Source organism: Bactrocera latifrons, unplaced genomic scaffold (assembly GCF_001853355.1).
Source record: "Bactrocera latifrons isolate USDA-ARS-PBARC rearing strain unplaced genomic scaffold, ASM185335v1 scaffold_30, whole genome shotgun sequence".
NCBI classification, from domain to species: Eukaryota; Metazoa; Arthropoda; class Insecta; order Diptera; family Tephritidae; genus Bactrocera; species Bactrocera latifrons.
This window is the reverse complement of record NW_017536630.1, coordinates 226635-245718: the sequence shown is the minus strand read 5'-3', so window position 1 is coordinate 245718 and position 19084 is coordinate 226635. Positions and strand designations below refer to the sequence as shown.

The 19084-nt window shown below is 35.6% G+C and overlaps 1 protein-coding gene across 2 annotated transcripts in view; it reads right to left on the bottom strand.

The window, feature by feature from the left end:
* LOC108970521 (tyramine beta-hydroxylase) overlaps positions 1 to 19084 on the bottom strand; it is a 56263-nt gene that overhangs the window by 23641 nt on the left and 13538 nt on the right. The window contains exons 1-2 of one of the 2 annotated variants that reach the window (XM_018935960.1): positions 11643 to 11713; positions 11194 to 11539 (exon numbers count right to left, since the gene is read on the bottom strand). In XM_018935960.1, coding sequence (XP_018791505.1) covers positions 11194 to 11539; positions 11643 to 11681 — 385 coding nt within the window. In that variant the 5' untranslated portion in view covers positions 11682 to 11713. Of the gene's footprint in view, positions 1 to 11193; positions 11540 to 11642; positions 11714 to 19084 lie in introns of those variants that run through there. The other variant, XM_018935961.1, reaches the window with a different exon arrangement.

Genomic DNA, 19084 nt, shown 5'->3' with positions numbered 1-19084 from the left:
TGTCGTTCGCCAGTTACCAGTCGAAATTCTCGAACAAAACATCGAAAATTGGATGGACCATTTGAGACGTAGCCGCGGCCAACGTTTGAAAGAGATAATCTTCCAAAAATAAATGCCAAAGAATGTTCGTTTGAATGATAATAATCATTCCCCATTAAATTTGAAGTTTCTTGCTTTTTTCTTTAGAAAAGTAGGGAACCTCTAGTGACCCATTACATATGTCTCTACATCTAAGTTTTGGATGTTATAAACAATCGCTAGGTGAACAAAAATATCGAACTTTATGTTGCAAGAGTATAAAAATATATTATGTCCCAAATCAGTATTGACTATATAAATGTGTAAAACTGTAACTTATTACTTTTAAGTTGAGTACGTTTAAATAACAAAAAGTTGAGACTATACGTTACGTATGTGAATCTGTTATTAAAAAAAAACTTATTAAAAATATATTCGCTTTACAAATATATAAGATTAGATATATGTTTGATGGATAGGCCTCTCAAAGCTTCTTTACTTTTTATGAATAGTAAATACACATCCGTTCACAGCAAGAATRACAAATGCTAACTAGCTAAAAATGGACAACCCTTTACATCCAAAAAAACTGTGTTTTGTGTCCATTGACAATTAGAAAGTGGCCAGAGGAATATGTTAAATTTAGTTTGATGAACAAAGATAGCCAAGTTCTGACCTAACCGAAAAACCACTTTAAGCAAATGCGAGAACTTGTGTATAAAAGTATGTTTAGTTAATAGCCAAAAGAGCAACTGAAAGTCAAATCAGTGGAGTTAGATTAAATGAATTGCATTACACGCCACTTAAATGGCATTTGAAGCTTGTCTACGCATCTACATATGAAATTTGAATCATTTTACCAGCATGAGTGTTTTATATTATGTATACATATGTATGTAACAAAAAGTATGTGCATGTACATACGTATGTATATACATTCACTGATATCATACAATTTTTCACAAAATTTAACTTAACKGGATTTATGGAATTTTATTTAACTGCTCGAAATAATCCATATATTAATATTTTGCTATTTCATGCCTCAAAATATTTTGCTTGAAATTTTTTCCCCACGCTATGACTAATTTTTATAAATACAATGGACTGCATGGTCTGGGTGCTGTCTCCTCCACTTCTACATGTATATTATACAAATATGTATACATATGTTGTTCGAAAAAATATTCGACATTGTATAATATGGCGTAGCTATCCCTATATATTTTTACATGAGTGTGTGAGAACTTAATATATTCATATGTAATCTACATAAATACATACTCTCTGAGAAAAAAGTTCTGAACATTTGTATTTGCAGTCCTTTTTTATACTCTTGCAACATTTTGCCACAGAGCGTAATAGTTTTGTTCACCTAAATTTTGCTTGCATCACTTAAATATAATGGAGATATATATGGATTTATATAGCAGTCCGGYACTGAAAAAAAGTGTAACCAATTAAAAACAYCATAAGTTCGGTTTGGAAAATTATTTTTATTTATTTTAATGTACAAAATGTGTGAAAATAATTATAAATTCAGGATCAATTTACTTTTGCTCGATATGACCACCTTTTGCCTTAACTATGGCCTTGAGACGGTTAAAAAACGAATCGCAAGCTACCCGAATGTGACTTGCCGGTACTTTGGCCCACTTCGGACAACGGCTTTCTTCAGCAACTCGAGAAATGTGTTTTTTTTACTTCGGTCCTTGTTCTCCAAAATGGCAAAGAGAGAATAATCCACAGAATTCGCATCAGGTGAATTCGAGAGCCATTGTGTCGTAATGAAGTTCGGAACGTTGTTTTTCAGTCATTCTTGGTTTACTCGCGCTTTGTGAGAGGGTGCTGAGTCTTGTTGAAACGTCCATGGTTTGCGACCGAAATGTTTGTTTGCCCACGGCTTCAAAGCAGCCTACAGAACACTTTCCCGATAATATGTCGCATTTACTTCGACGTTAGGCTCAATGAAAATAATTGGAGAGCGCCCATCTGCGGTGACAGCGGCTCAAACCATTATTTGTGGATGTTTAGATTCTCATATGAACGGTCGGTCAAATAAACCCTATCGTTTTGAAAGTTTACAAATTGGTCTGAAGTTGGTTACACTTCGAGTGTCGGATCCTGTACATAAATGATGAGAACGACGAAACAAGTAGAATTCCGAGAGGCCGTCGTCCGTGCAAGCGTTAAGTTGAGTAAAAATTGAAATATCTTAGTGAGACTTGGTGCTAATGTTTCTTGTCACCGAAGGAGCGGGTGTGCCACGCCCACAAAACGCCTTCATTTAGTACAACGACGGGGAGGGAGGGACCTATGTGGATGAAAATTTGTTAAAAAGCATGACACCGCCCGTATTGCCCGTATGCAACCCCACGATATGAGCGGCTCGACCAATTCCAACCAAATTTTTTCAAGATGAAACTTTGCACAAATAGTATCTTATGCTTAAAAATTGTTCATTTGGGTAAAAATTTGTACAAGCTGCAGTTCCTTTTGTGAACTTTATATTGAGAATTTAGATAATATGTGAGTTATCTTAATAAAATTGAGAGTTATATACGTATTTATAAAATTGCAAGAAAATATGTTATCGAGTAAGACTAAGTAATGCCATAATATCTATAAACGAAACAGAAACCGGAGTTATTTCATATTAAACTAAATTTTAGATGACCAACATCATATTCTGGATAAAATCAAATGAACAAGAGCAGTTTGTATATAGAGTCCATTTAGAATCACATAGATGTCTGAAGGTATGCGATTTAAGTGAAAGTTATGCAGTACAGATGAGAGTGTCAAAATGATTATAATMAAGTATTTTTCCAAATTATCTCGAAAAAAAGAATGTTCTTCAATGTACCCCTTGCGGCTTAAGATTCAAAAGAATCTTGCTGTGCAGACAGCCACTGTCAAGTCGCATGAAGACAGTGGATAACATTGATAAGAGAAAATGCTCCCTCCAAGCTCTCCTTCAAAATTTTATTTTGGATCATTACTTTACAATTTGCTATCATTAAGGTAGCAGTAGATTTGCTTTCCAGGAGTGCAACCTCCTTCAGAAGAGTGACCATCCACTCAGATAGCCGAGCGGCGATATTAGCTTTGAACTCATTAACAGTGCATTCAGGGCTAGTCAAGAAGTGTTTAACCACGCTATCAACAGCATCGAGTGTTTTTATGATAAGACTGGTATGGATGCAAGTACACAGCGAAATCGTAGGAAATCGTAAAGCTAATGAGCTAGCAGGTAAATACACCCCAGAACCGCTATCGATAGCATGAGAACGGGTCAGTGCTTTCGTATTCTCTTGTATTCTACTACTAGATAACTGGGCCAACATCGATACATGCGCAGTCACAAAAGTATTTTGTCCCAAGATCAATGGCAAGTATATGTACATCCAGTGATCTCTTGGACGTCAGTARAGCTGGCCTCTCCTTAGTTGTGGGGCTTTTAACAGACCATTGCCTTATTGACGACCACGCAGTAAGACTGGGAATCCTACCAGACGCCATCCGCAGAAGCTGTATAAGCTGAAGAAGATGATATGCAAACAACTCAACACTTCCTTCTTGACTATCCTGCGTTTGGGAGTTTAAGATTCAGACACTTGGGAGCGCATACTTTCCGAGATCGCACCGAACTGGCGGAATTGGAAATTAAACGCCTGTGTAAATTTGTATTATCTTCCAAGAGTTTTTCTAATTTATACATACATCATTGAAGAGTCATCTGACCTAGTCTACCTAACCCTAACTTTGAAATCAATGCTGACCCTTGCTATGGTTTATTGAGAGATTTCCTTCCAGCCAAAACAAATGAAATTTATGTTCTATGTTGTACGGACATACATATGTATATATATTTGGTGCACTTCTGCCATTTTGAGAGCTGCTACTTCAATTCGGCATTCAGAAGTGACGCTTTAGTTTTGTATTCGCTACCAATTCGTGTATATGATAATAAAAAAATTGGACTCACAAAACGGGCGAAATTTTAATTTTCAAATTCGCGTTATGTTTTGAACACACCTCATTTTTTGATAATTGTCCTTGATATGGCTTCTTATTTATATAGAAATAGTTTCATTAGAAGTTGCATTAATACTTCCAGCATTGTGAATACGATCTGTGCAAAAGCTACGATTGTGATAACAGGAAAGCAAACTTTCACAATTAACTCCTTCAAAAATCACGCCTATTTCTAAGTCAACACGTGCAGCACTTTAATGTTTGGGAAATAATGGCAAAGTAATGTAGCCACCTGATAAAGCAATCTGCTTACAAGTTTTGAGGAATTTTAAAATAAAATTCAGGAAGACTTATAATTTTACCGAAATTTTTCTCTCAGTGTACATAGTCAGGCACATATGCAAATATGAATAATATTATTTCTCGTTTACCAATCGATTTTAAAATATTTAATGCAATCAAAAGCACGTGTGAGTAAAGCACAAACGAGTAAGTAAATAAAAAATAATTAATAACATTGACAATTTTCACGAATTTCGCGAATTTAATTTTGCACGAGTATGCGAGTATGGAGTAGTGTAGAATGTAAAGGTTCATCGCTTTAATCACATATAAATATTTGAGTAAGGATTACGTCGTTAAAGTGSATGTACACGCACATATTTACTTTTGCAAGTGCTTGATTCGGTTCACACAGCCTCGAAACGATGTACATATACGCATGAGCATTTGWAAGCGCAAGTGTGAGTAATATGTTTACATAACAATGTAAATACATACATATGTATATATCATTTTGTTATATAATTTTTTGGGCGTGTATATCAGATTTCGACTTTGACAAATCACTTTCAGTGGCGCACAAATCTRCACACTAACTGTCATCCATTCTATTGCATAATGCACGTTACATAACAAATGTCGAACATAAATGTTAATAACGGCAGTGCAGTAGCAAAACAAAAATAAACGCCGTCATTCGTTAAAGCCAAAGCAATTAAAAACGAAATTGACCATAGCAAACGTGATGAAACGCGAAAGACGCGTTATAAATTCACAGAGCGGCACAGTGGTCCGACATTACAGCCGAAGTGATTAGCGTTCGAGAATCACGAGGGTCGTGAAATGGAGGCCGAATTCGCATTCCTACTCAATACTAAAATTTTAATCGAAGTTTCTCYGCAAACTGGGCATATTTTCAGTTACAAATAAGTATAGAAATAAAATTGGAAAAAGGGAGCTAACGTGCGAAAACTAGCTTTCTGGGAAACAGCTGTTAAAAAAAAAGCATCTCATCTTCCATCCGAATCAACTAAAAAGTGAAAATTGATTTTTTTACACCTAAGCCCCCTTTCCGTAGACTAGGTCACATATTTAAAAAAACTTCACTTTCTCCCTTTCTTCTTCGCGCTTCAATTTGCCCTCTGAATCGGTAATAAAATTTTCAAATTATTATAAAAATGAGAAAATGATAGCAATATGAACGCAAAGTGTAACCAAATGTAAGACTGCGCTCACATACGGACTCTTTTGTCGCGCAAAACGTGTTCGGGCGGCACGCTTTGTCTTCGTAACAATTTGCTGTGAAGCAATTYGGCATATCTTTTCATTTTGTAATTATTTTCATGGTTTCAATTTCAAAASAGAATTTGTCGATAATGAATGACAAAGGGATCCTTGTGTAAGCCTAGCCTAACGAAGTGGGAGAGCACTAATCAGAATAGAAAAATAGAAAATAATTGAAAAAAGCGACTGTGAAGAGCGACACATACGTTGTGTGAATAAAATCAAGATTTATCATCTATCTATATATGTATATCAACGATAATGACGCTTTGGTTATTAAGTATATTGATTTGATTTATAGGAGGAATATTTCTGCAATTAGCTATGCCAGAGTTATTAAAACCTTTCGTTTTACCACTTCCTTGCTTCCCATTGAAAGTCAGGTCTTTGATAAAAGTTTTAACAACACGTGAAACGGTATTCCTAGAAACATTTGCTTTCCTAGCAATTGTTTTCATAGTCCAATTTTGATTTTCGTTCTAAAAAATAGTAATTTTCGAGCACTTCTAGTTAASTACTCATTTTTGTAGCAATTCGATGCTATAAGAAATGCAGGTGAAGATATTGTAGGCTCGTTGCATTCAAAATTTTCAAATCTCCGCATTGAGATTTTAAATTTGTCATGTTTGAAAGGTTTTTTTCTGGAAATCAACTACCATATGACTATCAGTTTCTTCAAAATAAGAAATATTCCGAGTAAGAGATCAAAAACTGTTCTTAAGCTGTACGAAGCTAATGTCTTACTTTGTGCTTGGAAAATCTATCTTGAAAGAAATATTAACATAGTGTTCAGTTTTGGAAAAGGGGAGCGAAATTTTATTGACATATGCCATCGACAACAAACGTACTTTATGAATTGTTGAAAGTCAGAATTTTGATGTCTATGAAAACCTTACCAATTGTAGTCCCTACAAATTTTATGAAACTAGGAATGGATTTTGAAAGAATTAAGGAAGAACCGGATGACTATAGGGATTAAAAGATGATGTTTAATTCATAAGTAAATTTTGGACGACTATTTTCGTATTCTGAAGCAAAGACCATATTGTCACAACAACATTTTAGAATCTGCCAAGACTTATATCAGACCCTGCATCGATGAAAAATTCGAAAATATTTGCATTCCTGTTTTAAATGACAATTTTCTTTATTATAGTGCAYACAACTTAAAYTACTCGTATAACGTCTTARACCCTTAAACCCYGAATGGGGGATATTAAGTTTGCCACGAAATTTGTAATACCCAGAAGKKGAGTCTATAAATATATAATCAGCGTGACGAGCTGAGTCAATTTAGCCATGCATGTCTGTCTGTCTGTCGAAATATTCACACTTTCTTTTTTACCTAAGAAGCTGGCTATTTGCCGGAACTGGCAATATTGAAACACTATAGCTAATAGTTGCCTTATGRGCTGAACGATGAAAATCAACTTCTTGTATGGCAAACTTTTTTATTTGACAGTATACAAGTATTTTCACGAAGCTTCGCTTGAATTATTGTTTAAAGTATAACTAGAATCTCCGAAATTTTTTTTTTTTTGAATCGGAATAGGATATAATAGGATGTATGGTATACAATGTATGGTATACAAATGGATCTAACAAAACTAAGTTTTTCTATGGAAACTTTTTTATTTGTGAGAATATTGCATTTTATTACTTTTCAATAGTTTCGTGGAATATTCCGCACTAATCGCCTTGATCAAATATAACTCGCAATCTGTTTGAATACCTTAGCATCACTGTGATGGGAGTGGTTGGAACTTACACCAGCCGAGAATATGTGGCATGAAGACCAAAAAAAAAACACATCGCAAAACTGAAATTTTAAAAGCTTGGCGAATTTTTCGAAACACGCACATTACGTCCATGAAGAATCAGTTTAGATTTATTTGGTCTTGGACTTGGATTTACGAGTGTCAGAGTACTGAACGCATTTTGGGAATAACTTTGTCACATGAATAAATAAGTCGCTTGTAATTGGCTTGGAACTTGTATTTCTTTGCATAWGCATATCCACATATATGTAAGTAAGTTCTTGAACCTTACACAAGTTTGTTTTATAATAATTAAGCAGCTGAAATGACAACAAATGTGCCACCATKTGACTATTCATTTAATCAATTTATATTAAGAGCATATCAGCAGCAAATACTCGTGGCATCTGGACTGAGGTGATCACACAAACATATACGCAAACATATTTGTTCACACACTATGCATGTGATACCTATTACAAACACACCCACAATTAATTTTCAGTGGAAATGGYGAGTCTGCGACCACTGTGCATGCCACCCCTGGGCACAAACGATCTGCTACGCTTACGTGACCATACATATATACATACATATACTCGTATATTCATAGAGCGATGGATGTGCAAACAAACAAGCGCAAATACAAATACTTTAAGAATACAAGAGAAAGCGAACGTAACATCGTTAATGGCCACAGTTATAGGAGTAAAATCAGAATATACGCGCACATATACATCCATATGCACGGCATGTTGATAAGAGAAKGCAGTGAAGGAAGCGGTAAAAAAAAAAACGGTTACAACGTAACAAAACGTAGCAACAAAAGCAATTAACTTGTTTACTTTAGTAGAGGGAAGAGAGAAGTCTCATTTATTTAACTTAGTTAATTGCTTCATCATGAAGAACCTGGCACAGTTCGTTGACAGCGCCATAAGCGTAACCGTGTTTATGGGCGAGCACACGCCTACACCTACACACACACGCACACCTATAAATATATGTATGCATACAATATGCATAAGACACACCTACATACATACATACGTTTTATATTGAATGCTCCAAGCAGCAATTTTAATTGTGCCGAAGTGCGAGCTAAACRCAATTTTCCGCGCTCCGTTGCCCAATAGCAATGTGGTCAGTGGAAATTGTTAGAAGACGTTGAGTTAAATTTGAAAAATTACAATCYGTTCTCCACATATACACCCACACAGAGAGATAGAGGCAAGTCGAAAAGAAAGGATTATGTAATTATGCTTGTAGAACGGTTTGCAAGGATATACTTATATGTACGTATGTCTGCAAACACTTACAAATTCCAACTACGAGGGCGATCTAATAAATACATASATTGTCAATGGAACACGGAATTTTTTAATAAATGGCGATTTATTGTCRGCATAATAAACTAGATACGTTTGATTTAGGTATGCTCTTCACTGCGGTTGGCTCATGGATGCTAATTTTTTACTTGTATGAATATTTCATTTGTTAGTGCTCGACTAAAATTTCTACCCGGCGAGGSGTTTTTCCATGCTGTCGACGATGAAGGTGTGAGCTGGTTCTTTCGCYATATGAAACTTTTTTCTTCAATTCGGCTTCGAGCTATGGCGTGAGCACCCCTGATGTAGATTACGCCTTGTGAATATCAGAAAACTGCGATGGCCATTTTTCTTCCTCTTGAAAAAGCATTAAGGTAGTAGTCTGGTAACTTATGCCTATTTTCAYGASTTCTGTGGAGGGTGTTTTTTTTWWKGGRAAAAAAATGAACTATCTTGAATATTTAGAGTGTTTTTATTTACAAATTGAAAGAAATATTAAAAGATTTTATTTGAAAAAATGTAATACTTTATTAGTGTTAATATTGTCACTCAAAGTTGGAACCTCAAAAAACCGACCTTAAAAGTWKGACWCCGAATCGCTCTARGAAACTCGTTATAACTCCCGAAATATTTBGAATTTCTGTCTGAAATTTTCAMAGTATATTCTCAARGCATTGTACTTTCAAATTAAGCAAAAATGTTTTTTTCGAATTTTTGAACCCAAGTTGCCAGACTACTACCTCAAACTGTTGTTCCAAGGAAGCGCATCTTTTCTATATGACACAAATGTACCATCTAATCGCATCAACAGAAGGATTTGAACCACAAGGTCGTAAGATTATAGATCGCAYGTGTACTCTTCTCGGTAGTCCTTTGTGAGAACATAGAAAATAAAAACTCCTGTGTTCGAAATTATAAATTAGCAAAACGGTTAATATCTATTCCCGTTAGCTCAGTGGGATGGCTGAAGATTTGCGTTCGCACGTACCGATGGTAGACCAGCGCTGGTCAAGATACACGAAGCACAGCTATCTGGTAGTAGAACACAAGAGTATACGAGAGCACCGATCCGCTCCCATTCTACCGATAGCGRATCTAGGGTGCTCGCTCATCAGCTTTATAGCTTCCTGTGATTCCGGTGTGACCTATCGCTCATACCAGTTTGATCACAAAGACCCTCGTTGCTGTATATTATATGTCGAGGTCAGGCATTCATTAGATTCACMAGAACTTAATGCATTGTTAAAGAGTTCAAAGCAAGTAACGCCGCTCTGCTAACTGAGAGGATGGTCACGTCTCTGATGGAGACTGCACTCTGGAACAGTAAATCTACTGCTATCTTACTGCAATGGTCAGGAAGTCTGAAACTAGAGTTGRTAGAGGGCTCCTGACAGTAAATCCCTCCACCAACCTTCCCCTCAAGCTTTGACCCATCCGTGAAAAAGTTCAATGCCCTTCAACAGAGAAGGAGCCGTCGGAGTCGTCGGAGTTTGATATGGCGACTCTATGATCCAGATGATCCGGTATGCAGTCAAAGCTTGTGATGATATCTGAGCTGTCTCTTATACACATCTAGATGTGTATAAGAGACAGGCTTTGACCCATCCGTGAAAAAGTTCAATGCCCTTCAAGTGATCCGGTATGAAATCAAGGTGAGTGAAGATTTTCGAGAGTTCAGACATGTGTTCTTTTAGGAACCTAGACACCTTTTGCCAATGACTCCTCTACAGCAGTGCAAGGCAATCGATGCCGTCTCTGCTTTCTCTTCTATTTTCGGMTTCTATGAAAGCTTCTTATRCAAGATGAGYCYTAGATATTTCACCGTATTAATATCGGTTTTATTTCGGTTAATGTCGAGACCGTTTACGATTTTTTACGACGCTAAGATACCCATGCATCAATTCTTAAACGGTACTTATGAACTTTCCTTTGACCATTAGCGCTACATCGTCTGCCTAGGCAATCACCAGGCAGCCACGGTCTTTAAGCTTTTTAAGCAGGCCATTAACGACCAGGATCCATAGAAGCGGACCACACCGGACCCCACCTTGTGGGGTTCCCCTACTCACATTTCGCCGATAACGCTTTTCCACTCCGTTTCAATCACTGTGTTGCACAGAAGACTGAAAATGTGGGGGTTTGTCATCAAGGCCAATAGACCGGCTTGACAATACGATATCGTGAGCTATTGTTAAGTTGTCTKTAGTGTTCTCGTGATTTCTGTTTGTAGCTCATCAGACACCGGCATGCGACCGCATTGATACTTTTGACTGTAGTCGTATATGAGGTATGTCTCTTGCGRTATTGACGGAAGCCGACGGGCAGTAAGACTACTACCTTATCGGATSGCTCTCGTACTTACTATATTTGTATGAAAGAGCACAAGGACTTTGTGGCTGCCACAATTTGCATACACAAACAGTCCAAAAAGCGGTTGTAAAATCGAATAAATCAAATTTCTGCTACACACRGGCAAACATGTTGTAAATAAATAAAGATACAAACATATTTCAAATATAATAAATCGCTTATTGAGTGATTGAACTTACGATTAGCTGTTGTGAAGAACGGCAACGGCAGGGCGGAGAGCAGGCAAAAGGCGAAACAAGCCATGCGCGATATGTAGGACGTGGTGCCGACTCTGGAGGACGTCCAACTGCCGTTAGCGCTTGATAGCTTGCCTTTTAYAGCCATTTTATTAACAAATATGATAGTATGAGAGTAGTTTCTGGCTGGTTTACCGTTATACGGTATCCTTATGTTTGCAAGTTTGTGTGTGTTTGCGAGTTGTAGCCTTTGGTTATGCCAGCAAAGGGTGAAGCCGGTGTCGGAAGCACATTTAGCAATTGATTGGACTTTCTTCAGTAGTATTTGCCGTCGCACKGTTTCCAAGAACTAAGAAAAACAATAAGAAGACATAGACTTAGTTAAAAACTCACTGAAAAGCAAACAATTAATAATGCAAATGGTTTCGTTATAACGGAAAGAAAAAGTTTACAATTATTTGTAAGTTGAAGTTTTTGGTGTTCTGTTTCATTGTTTCAATAAAATATTACACAAAAAACCAAGCTGTATGTGTGTGTGCGAAAGCTGAAGTGAAATGGTACAGCTTGTGATGTTGTTTGTGTTGGGACGCACATCCGTCAGCTTAGTTTGCATCCCCTCAAGGGATTTTGGAAAGCGGAATATGTCGTCGTTCATTTTAGAGGTTACCAAGTGATGTGTTAACTCGCAAGCAACTAACATCAAAAGAAAACTGCAAACCGCGAAATCGTTAAAAACGAATTCGTCAAGCGACAAAACGTGGGTGTAAGTATGCCTTTAAAGCATGATTTTTTTCGTTTAATCAGTTTAATTATAAATATGCGTGATATTAAAGAAAACTTTACTGAACCTAATGAAATTCTTTCACGTTTTATGAAAAATAAATATTATGTTTTTAAGTGGAGAATCAAATCTTCCCTTAAGAAAAGAACGGAATATGTTTAGCTTACGATACAGAAATTAGATTCGAACCGAGAATGACAGATACTAGTTTCTGAGGAAAAACATCAAATGCGAAAAAACYGTCAGACTTTCAAAGCGATTTTAAATATGTTTTTCCCTCCTATTGATCATGACGTCACGGAGTATTGTATTTTTGCTACTGGAGATCGTTAAAGAACAARTGGACGAATAAACCCGTCGCAATTTCTGTCCCAATTTTTGCTAAATAAATGCCAAAATTTTAACTTTAAACTAAACAAAGCATTGTTAAATCTTTGAGATTTTTTTTTTAATCCCGACGTAGGAAGGAGTTATTATTTTTATATTCTCGTAGTTTTCAAGGGTAAATACTTTCAACTATTGGAAAAACTTCATACTAACAACGCTGCAAAATWTTTCAATATTCGTTATTTGACAACCTTATCAATGGAATGCAGTCATATCTGATATGATCGTACATTCAATTCGGTTCATATCTGAGGTTTTTGTATTAAAATCAATACAACTCTCAACATTCTCAATATTCATGATATAATTACTATCACAGGGTAAATTGTGATATGCTTATTTATATATTAATCTGAAATTTTTCACTTGGCGGACTTCTTTAGGATATACATTAGCAGCTGGCAAACTAGTATAAAAAATGTTTTATTTCTCATGATATCTTCGTAATTTGGCATAGATTATTGGCTATTGGGCCACGGATCCAGCTAGCCGATCAAAATCAATCATCTTTACAATATATCTTTTTTCTTACTAACTCACCTTACTAGGCTTTTTATTTGAAAGTAAGATATATCAATATCAAAAAACGTAGAAAGAACTAGCAAAACTTATTTCGTCGGATACAACCCRTTGGTCGGTTATATTTTCAGATTTAGTTTCGCAATATAGCCTAATAGCCCTGACAGACAAGCAAAATTAATGCGCACTAAGCAACGCTAATGCGCATTGAAATTTAATGGTGACAGACGACAGACTTGTGCATTTAGACAGCTGCTTGTGAAATTCGTTCATTTATTAAAAAAAAAAAAAAGTGAAATACTATATAAATGAATAAGCTAAATTATTGATAGAAATTCTGATATTATAAGATATGTGATATACTACTGTGATGAATTGAAAGGTGAATTTTTAATTTATAATCCAAGTGTTTTTCGAATCGGTAAATTTTTCTGTAAGTTGGTGGTATTGTTATAAATTTCTCTATCTATGCTGAATTTCACGTCAAAATATTCATTAGTATTTAAGATACGCGTCGTTTTGTGAGGCTCTAAAAGCGAATTTTTCGATTTTTAGTATGTCTGAATTTATTGAACAAAAAAACTGCATTGGTTATTCGTGATCCTTTCGCCACATTTCAACTAATATCGAAAATTCGTTCACCTTTTAATTTGATCAAAGTAGTAAGTATAAACTAAATCGAACTTTTAATTACTATTACTATTAGGTTGTCAAATACACTTTTTTGCTCTTTATTCAATGCTTTATAAAAAGTGTTACTGTGATCKGATTTAGTTCAAATTGGCGCCGTTTCGTTCGATAATCTGTTTCCATTTAGACGGCAACTTCATAATACCCCCTCGTAGAAGCCCCCCTCCTTATTTGCGAAGAACTAGGACAGCCGCTTTTCACAAGCCTCTTTTGGAGTTCAATTTTACACCAACAAGGGCTTTCGCCATGGACAGRAATAGGTCTAGAAGGTTTTTTTGCGCCAAATCATGCAGCACCAAACATCAAGCTTATTTGTGTACCTAGCCTTCTGCAGGTGGTTTAAAATGGTTTGGTGACTAACTCACATCTTTTGGGCGAGATGCCACATGCCGGTCTAACTCAATGTTTTCCATGATTTGATTGGTATTCGTCGTCACAGGTCTTCCGCCGGCTGGCTTACCTATGGTGTCGTTTTCACTCGCTCTGAATCGTCGAAACCATTCGAKCGCAGTTCSAAGTGATAGAGYACCATCCCCCAAAATACCATTAACTTCACGGAACGCTTCTCTAGTGGATTTGCCTTTAACGAAGGAAAACTTTAAAATAGCACRAATTTCGGCGTAGTGAACTCCATGTTAACATGGCTAWAACTGTTGAACGCAATATCATGGATAATATGATACGAGACTCTGGCATTGGCTCTCATTTTTCTCTCAAACGCGTTCCCTGATTATTTGACAGCGAAGGAGATCAGGGAATTTCGATCAGCTGATTTCAGAAAAGGCGGGAATGCCAGACGAGCAGCGCTATAATTACTTGACGAAATTAGTGTGAAATGAAATTTCATTGAACTGTACGATCATATTTAGGCAAAATAAGTGATTATGTAAACTAATTAATGATTTTGCCTTTTGGCATTTATATATGTATGCATTTTCAAAGTGTTTAATTTAGTGTTTTRTATAATTTATTAAATAAAATAATGTTAATAAATAAAATTGTGTACAATTTATGTAGATTTTATTTACTATATTTATTCATTTCAAACGTTCACTTAGAATAACTTATTTTAATAAATTTGAATTCAGTTTGTTCACATATATCAACTTATTTTAATATAAAAACGTATTTAAATTTAATTTGATTAACTTATCGGGCCGACGCCGCTGGTCTGCCCTTCCTGACTTCTTCAGAACTACTGTGTCACTCAACTGTGCTCGACTACACAGTTCGAATATTGTTCGAGTGTTGTTCGAATTAAGTGTAGTTTTTGGTYAGAGGTGCATTTAAAAGGCACGTCCGTTACGTGTGGACTTTTAACCCACAGGTTCCACTCCCACATTTATAGTTTTTGATTTTTTAATAATATTTAATTTTTGGTATTTTGACGTAGTTTAATAAGTATGGTTTGCGGTGGACTACGGAAACTAATGGGATAATTGGAATTCACTCACTCCTGGAAAATATTGGTAGGACATTTATTAGTTCAATAGAAATGTAATTGTGTGTTACAGCTTCTGACACCACAAATACATTTTAACAAGAAAAAACGTTAATTTCGCTTGCACCGAAGCTAAATACCCTTCACAGGTGCATTTCTGTTAGTAACTTTGTATTCCGTTTGTATGAAAACTATATGCTATAGTAATTCGTTCTGAACAATTTTTTGGAGAACTTGATTTGTATGGCACCTATATGCTATAATAAACCGATCTGAACAGTTTCTTCGAATATTACATTATTGCTCCGAAGGCCCTGGCAGCCAGTGCTGATTCTTACAAGTGGATTAATTATTTATAATTAGTTCTCTTTTAAATAAATAAATACATTGTTGCTTTAGAAAATAACCTGTGACAATTTTTGTAAAAATACATTGTCAARTGTGAAAGTTGATTCCCAATGTTCAGTTTGTATGGCAGCTATATGCTATAGTAAACTCATATCAAATAGTAAACCGATCTGAACAATTTCTTTGGAGATTTCATTGTTGCCTAAGGAAATAACCTGTGCCAACTTTTGTGGAAATATCTTGTCAAATGTGAAAGTTTTTTATATAAGCTTTAATGAGCAGCTTCTTGAAGAGAAAATGACCTCTGCAAAATTTCAAAACGATATCTTGAAAACTGAGGGACTAGTTCGGATATATACAGACAGACAGACGGACATGGCTAAATCGACTCAGCTCTATATATACTTTATAGGGTCTCCGACGCTTCCTTCTGGGTGTTACAAACTTCGTGACAAACTTAATATACCCTGCTGAGGGTACAAAAACGCACCCATATGTGGACAGCTCCTGTAGCCGGACAAACACACTCCGACGGTACTGAGAAAATTCACTGCGTCATTTCATACTAAACTTTTACATCTTGTGTTATGTGCAACCAACTTCCCAGCAAAGGTATTTTAACTAGCATTAATTACAAACTTTACATATGTTTCCATGTGTATATATGTATGTCACAATTTTTTTTTTAAATATAAAAAAAAAGAAAATTTATCGAAATCCGGCAAACATTTACCATACAATGAAATGAATGCCAACTACATAATTCTATATCCTCCTCGTGGTAACACTACAACTATTTACAACAAACAATTTTTATTTCCTACATTCATTACGTTATTTCTTTCTAGTCATATAATTTCATTGTTCTACGTAATTAGTTTATATTATGTCTGTATGTAATCACCATAATTAGTTAGCTCTTAAGTGGTGGACAGAAAAACAAAGTATTGCAGATTTTATGTTGCGTTGCAAAAGAAATACCGTTTGATATTGCAAATATTAAATACCAAATGAAAGTAAGGGTTGCATGGTAATGTATCCTGATATTTTCAGTAAATATGGATATTCAAATACAAGGTGTTTTATTMAATTCTACAATAACTCCAGAATATTGYCYTGATCCGAGTAATAGTTTCGGAGATACAGCATTGAGAWTTTATGCGCTTGAGGCTAGGCAGSCTAAGTTTTTCTCAAAACTGTGTTTTTGAAGTCGGTTGGCAAGATTTCTCGAGAACTACTTAACCATTCTTCATGAATTTACATAGGTCKTTGAGATAAAATATTTAACTACCTGGAATAAKAATTTTTTTCAATTACAAATATTTGCAAAAAGTACAGAAATTTTCCATGAAATTTAAATTTTTCTTGTAAAAATGCCTGCCGRAAAGCCAGTTTTTTTYGTCCAAGTTCTAAGTYAAGGTTTCAATTAAAACACGTWTTTKTCACTTYATRCGATCCTGAAGGAGTTATTCTSTCAACGYGGCCGCATCATTTTTGAGTATAAAATAAAAGTCGGAAAATTGGAAAATGCCAAAAAGTTACTTTTTTCGATACCATTTTTTTTTCAACTTTTTGTTTTGTTTTTCAATTATTTGAATCGTTAAAATTTTTCGTTTGCTTCAAAAATTTTTGAAAATTGCACACAAAGTGATCAATTACAGATCGAAATTCGTTTGCTTTCAAAATTTTTTAAAATTACACACAAAGTGATCGATTACGGATTGAAATTTGTTACGATAGCACGAACTAGTCGCGTTAATATCGGTCGACGTTCTTTTTGACAGCAACATACATTAGCAGTCCAAGGCACAAGACCGAGTACTCTCAGGATGCGATGACATATGTACGTGCGGCATTATAGATCGCGGCCAATCAGCAAGCGATCGTCACGATGTCACAGCACGACTTCTCAAACAGCTGTTACGATGTTTGATGGACTTTATCTTGAAGCAATGTATATTTGGTGCTGTTAGATGCTAGACTTGTCGCGATGATCAATTCGACACATCAGCCTTCAAATCTGCGTCAATTATGAGCTACGACCAAAAACTAGATGGCCGCAGACATTTTACATCGTATACGCTAAGAATTGGAAACGGGTCAATACCAGCTGATACTTCCGGTGGTTTGATATCAATTCCATATGCCGTTTATCAATTCACGAAAGATGGACTCATCACAAAGGTTTATACGATTCCTTGAGTGCTCGTGCAATGTTAGCAGCCACAAATACCGATGTTGTTGACTTAAGCTGGAAGATTCACAGTCAAATTCCGGGAGACTTACACTCATATAAATCGATCTTGACAATGAAGACGACGMCGTCAATTATTGAAATTTTTAGTGAAATTTCTAAATTCTTTGGAGAGGCTTAGGTGGTGGCACCGCATCATTTGCGTCGCAAAGTTAGATCTGCCGATATTATGTTTCGCAATCTGGTTGTGACGCACCTTCAAATACAAGGGGCGGAATGCTTGATTCTACGAATTCCTTTGAGTTATATCGATTTGCTATTTCAGTTGAAACCTATACAGTTTCAAAGGAAAATTGCATTTGAGATGTCAGTCACCAGAACACAAGGATAGTCGCTAGAAATGCGTGGCATAAATTTGGAAATGCGATATTTTTCACACGGCCAAAAATACGTGGTGTGCTCACTAGTTGGAAAACTATCTTTTTTGTATATTTACGCACCGGAAGAGAAACCAAGAAATTTTGAAAAAAAAAGAAACGATAAATTTAACTCTCTTTTCATTTCAAAAGACATAATTTCACGCAGGACGCTGCGGGGTCAGCTAGTATAATATATTATTGAAGGATAAGATTGGGTATAATGTTGGAGCCTTCCATTACAGTAAAACTGCTGTTGAAATAAGGGGTTAAGTAAATCGGTGTTGTTTAGTATGAAAAAATAATTCCATGCAGTTTTTCTTAATGCCATGTTCTTAATGGCAACCTTGTCTAAAATACCTTTAAAAGTACTATGTATACTTCTTAATTTAAATTTCAAATAATTTTTGAGYTTGAGCTTAGTTCAGTCAGCTCTATAAGGTTTAAAAACTTACTTCGGCAGACCAAAAACAACCAAAACGTGTTGTAAAATTAATCGCTTTTTTAAAACGCCGCCATTTTGKTATGAACAACATCTTCTGGACAGAATTTTCCTTTAGTTTTCATTCACGAAGAAGGTCTGAATCGCTTCTTTTAGCGCTGACAGTATTTTTTTTTCATTTCCAAAAATTGCCTTTTTGTAGGTGTAGCCTCTATAAAGGCGTTAAACGTAGTTAGCTTAAAAATATGTTTAACGCTGGTCTATTATTTCCGAAATTCATGGAACTATTTAATAGGTTACAAGTGTGTGCAAATGTATTTGAGGAATTCACAAAATTGCTTCCATCCACATTAAATATACATAGCGCCTCAATTAATTGCTATTTTGCTAATTTATTTATAGGAATTTTCCCGCAAACGAACGCAACGAACCATGAAGATGCAACCAAACTTTTGCGCCAAATATTTTACATCTGAAATTCAGAATCAGCAAAACCACTGGAATCGAGTTCATTTGCAGCTCTGATATTTCGGAGGCAATTTCATTTAATTTCGCATGGATACAAAATGCATGTCGAAAGCTTTAAAAGCTGTAAAATTTGCTGGGATTTTGAATATACTACAAATATTTAGGCAATTCAAATTAAAAACAAGTAAGGAAGGGCTAAGTTCGGGTG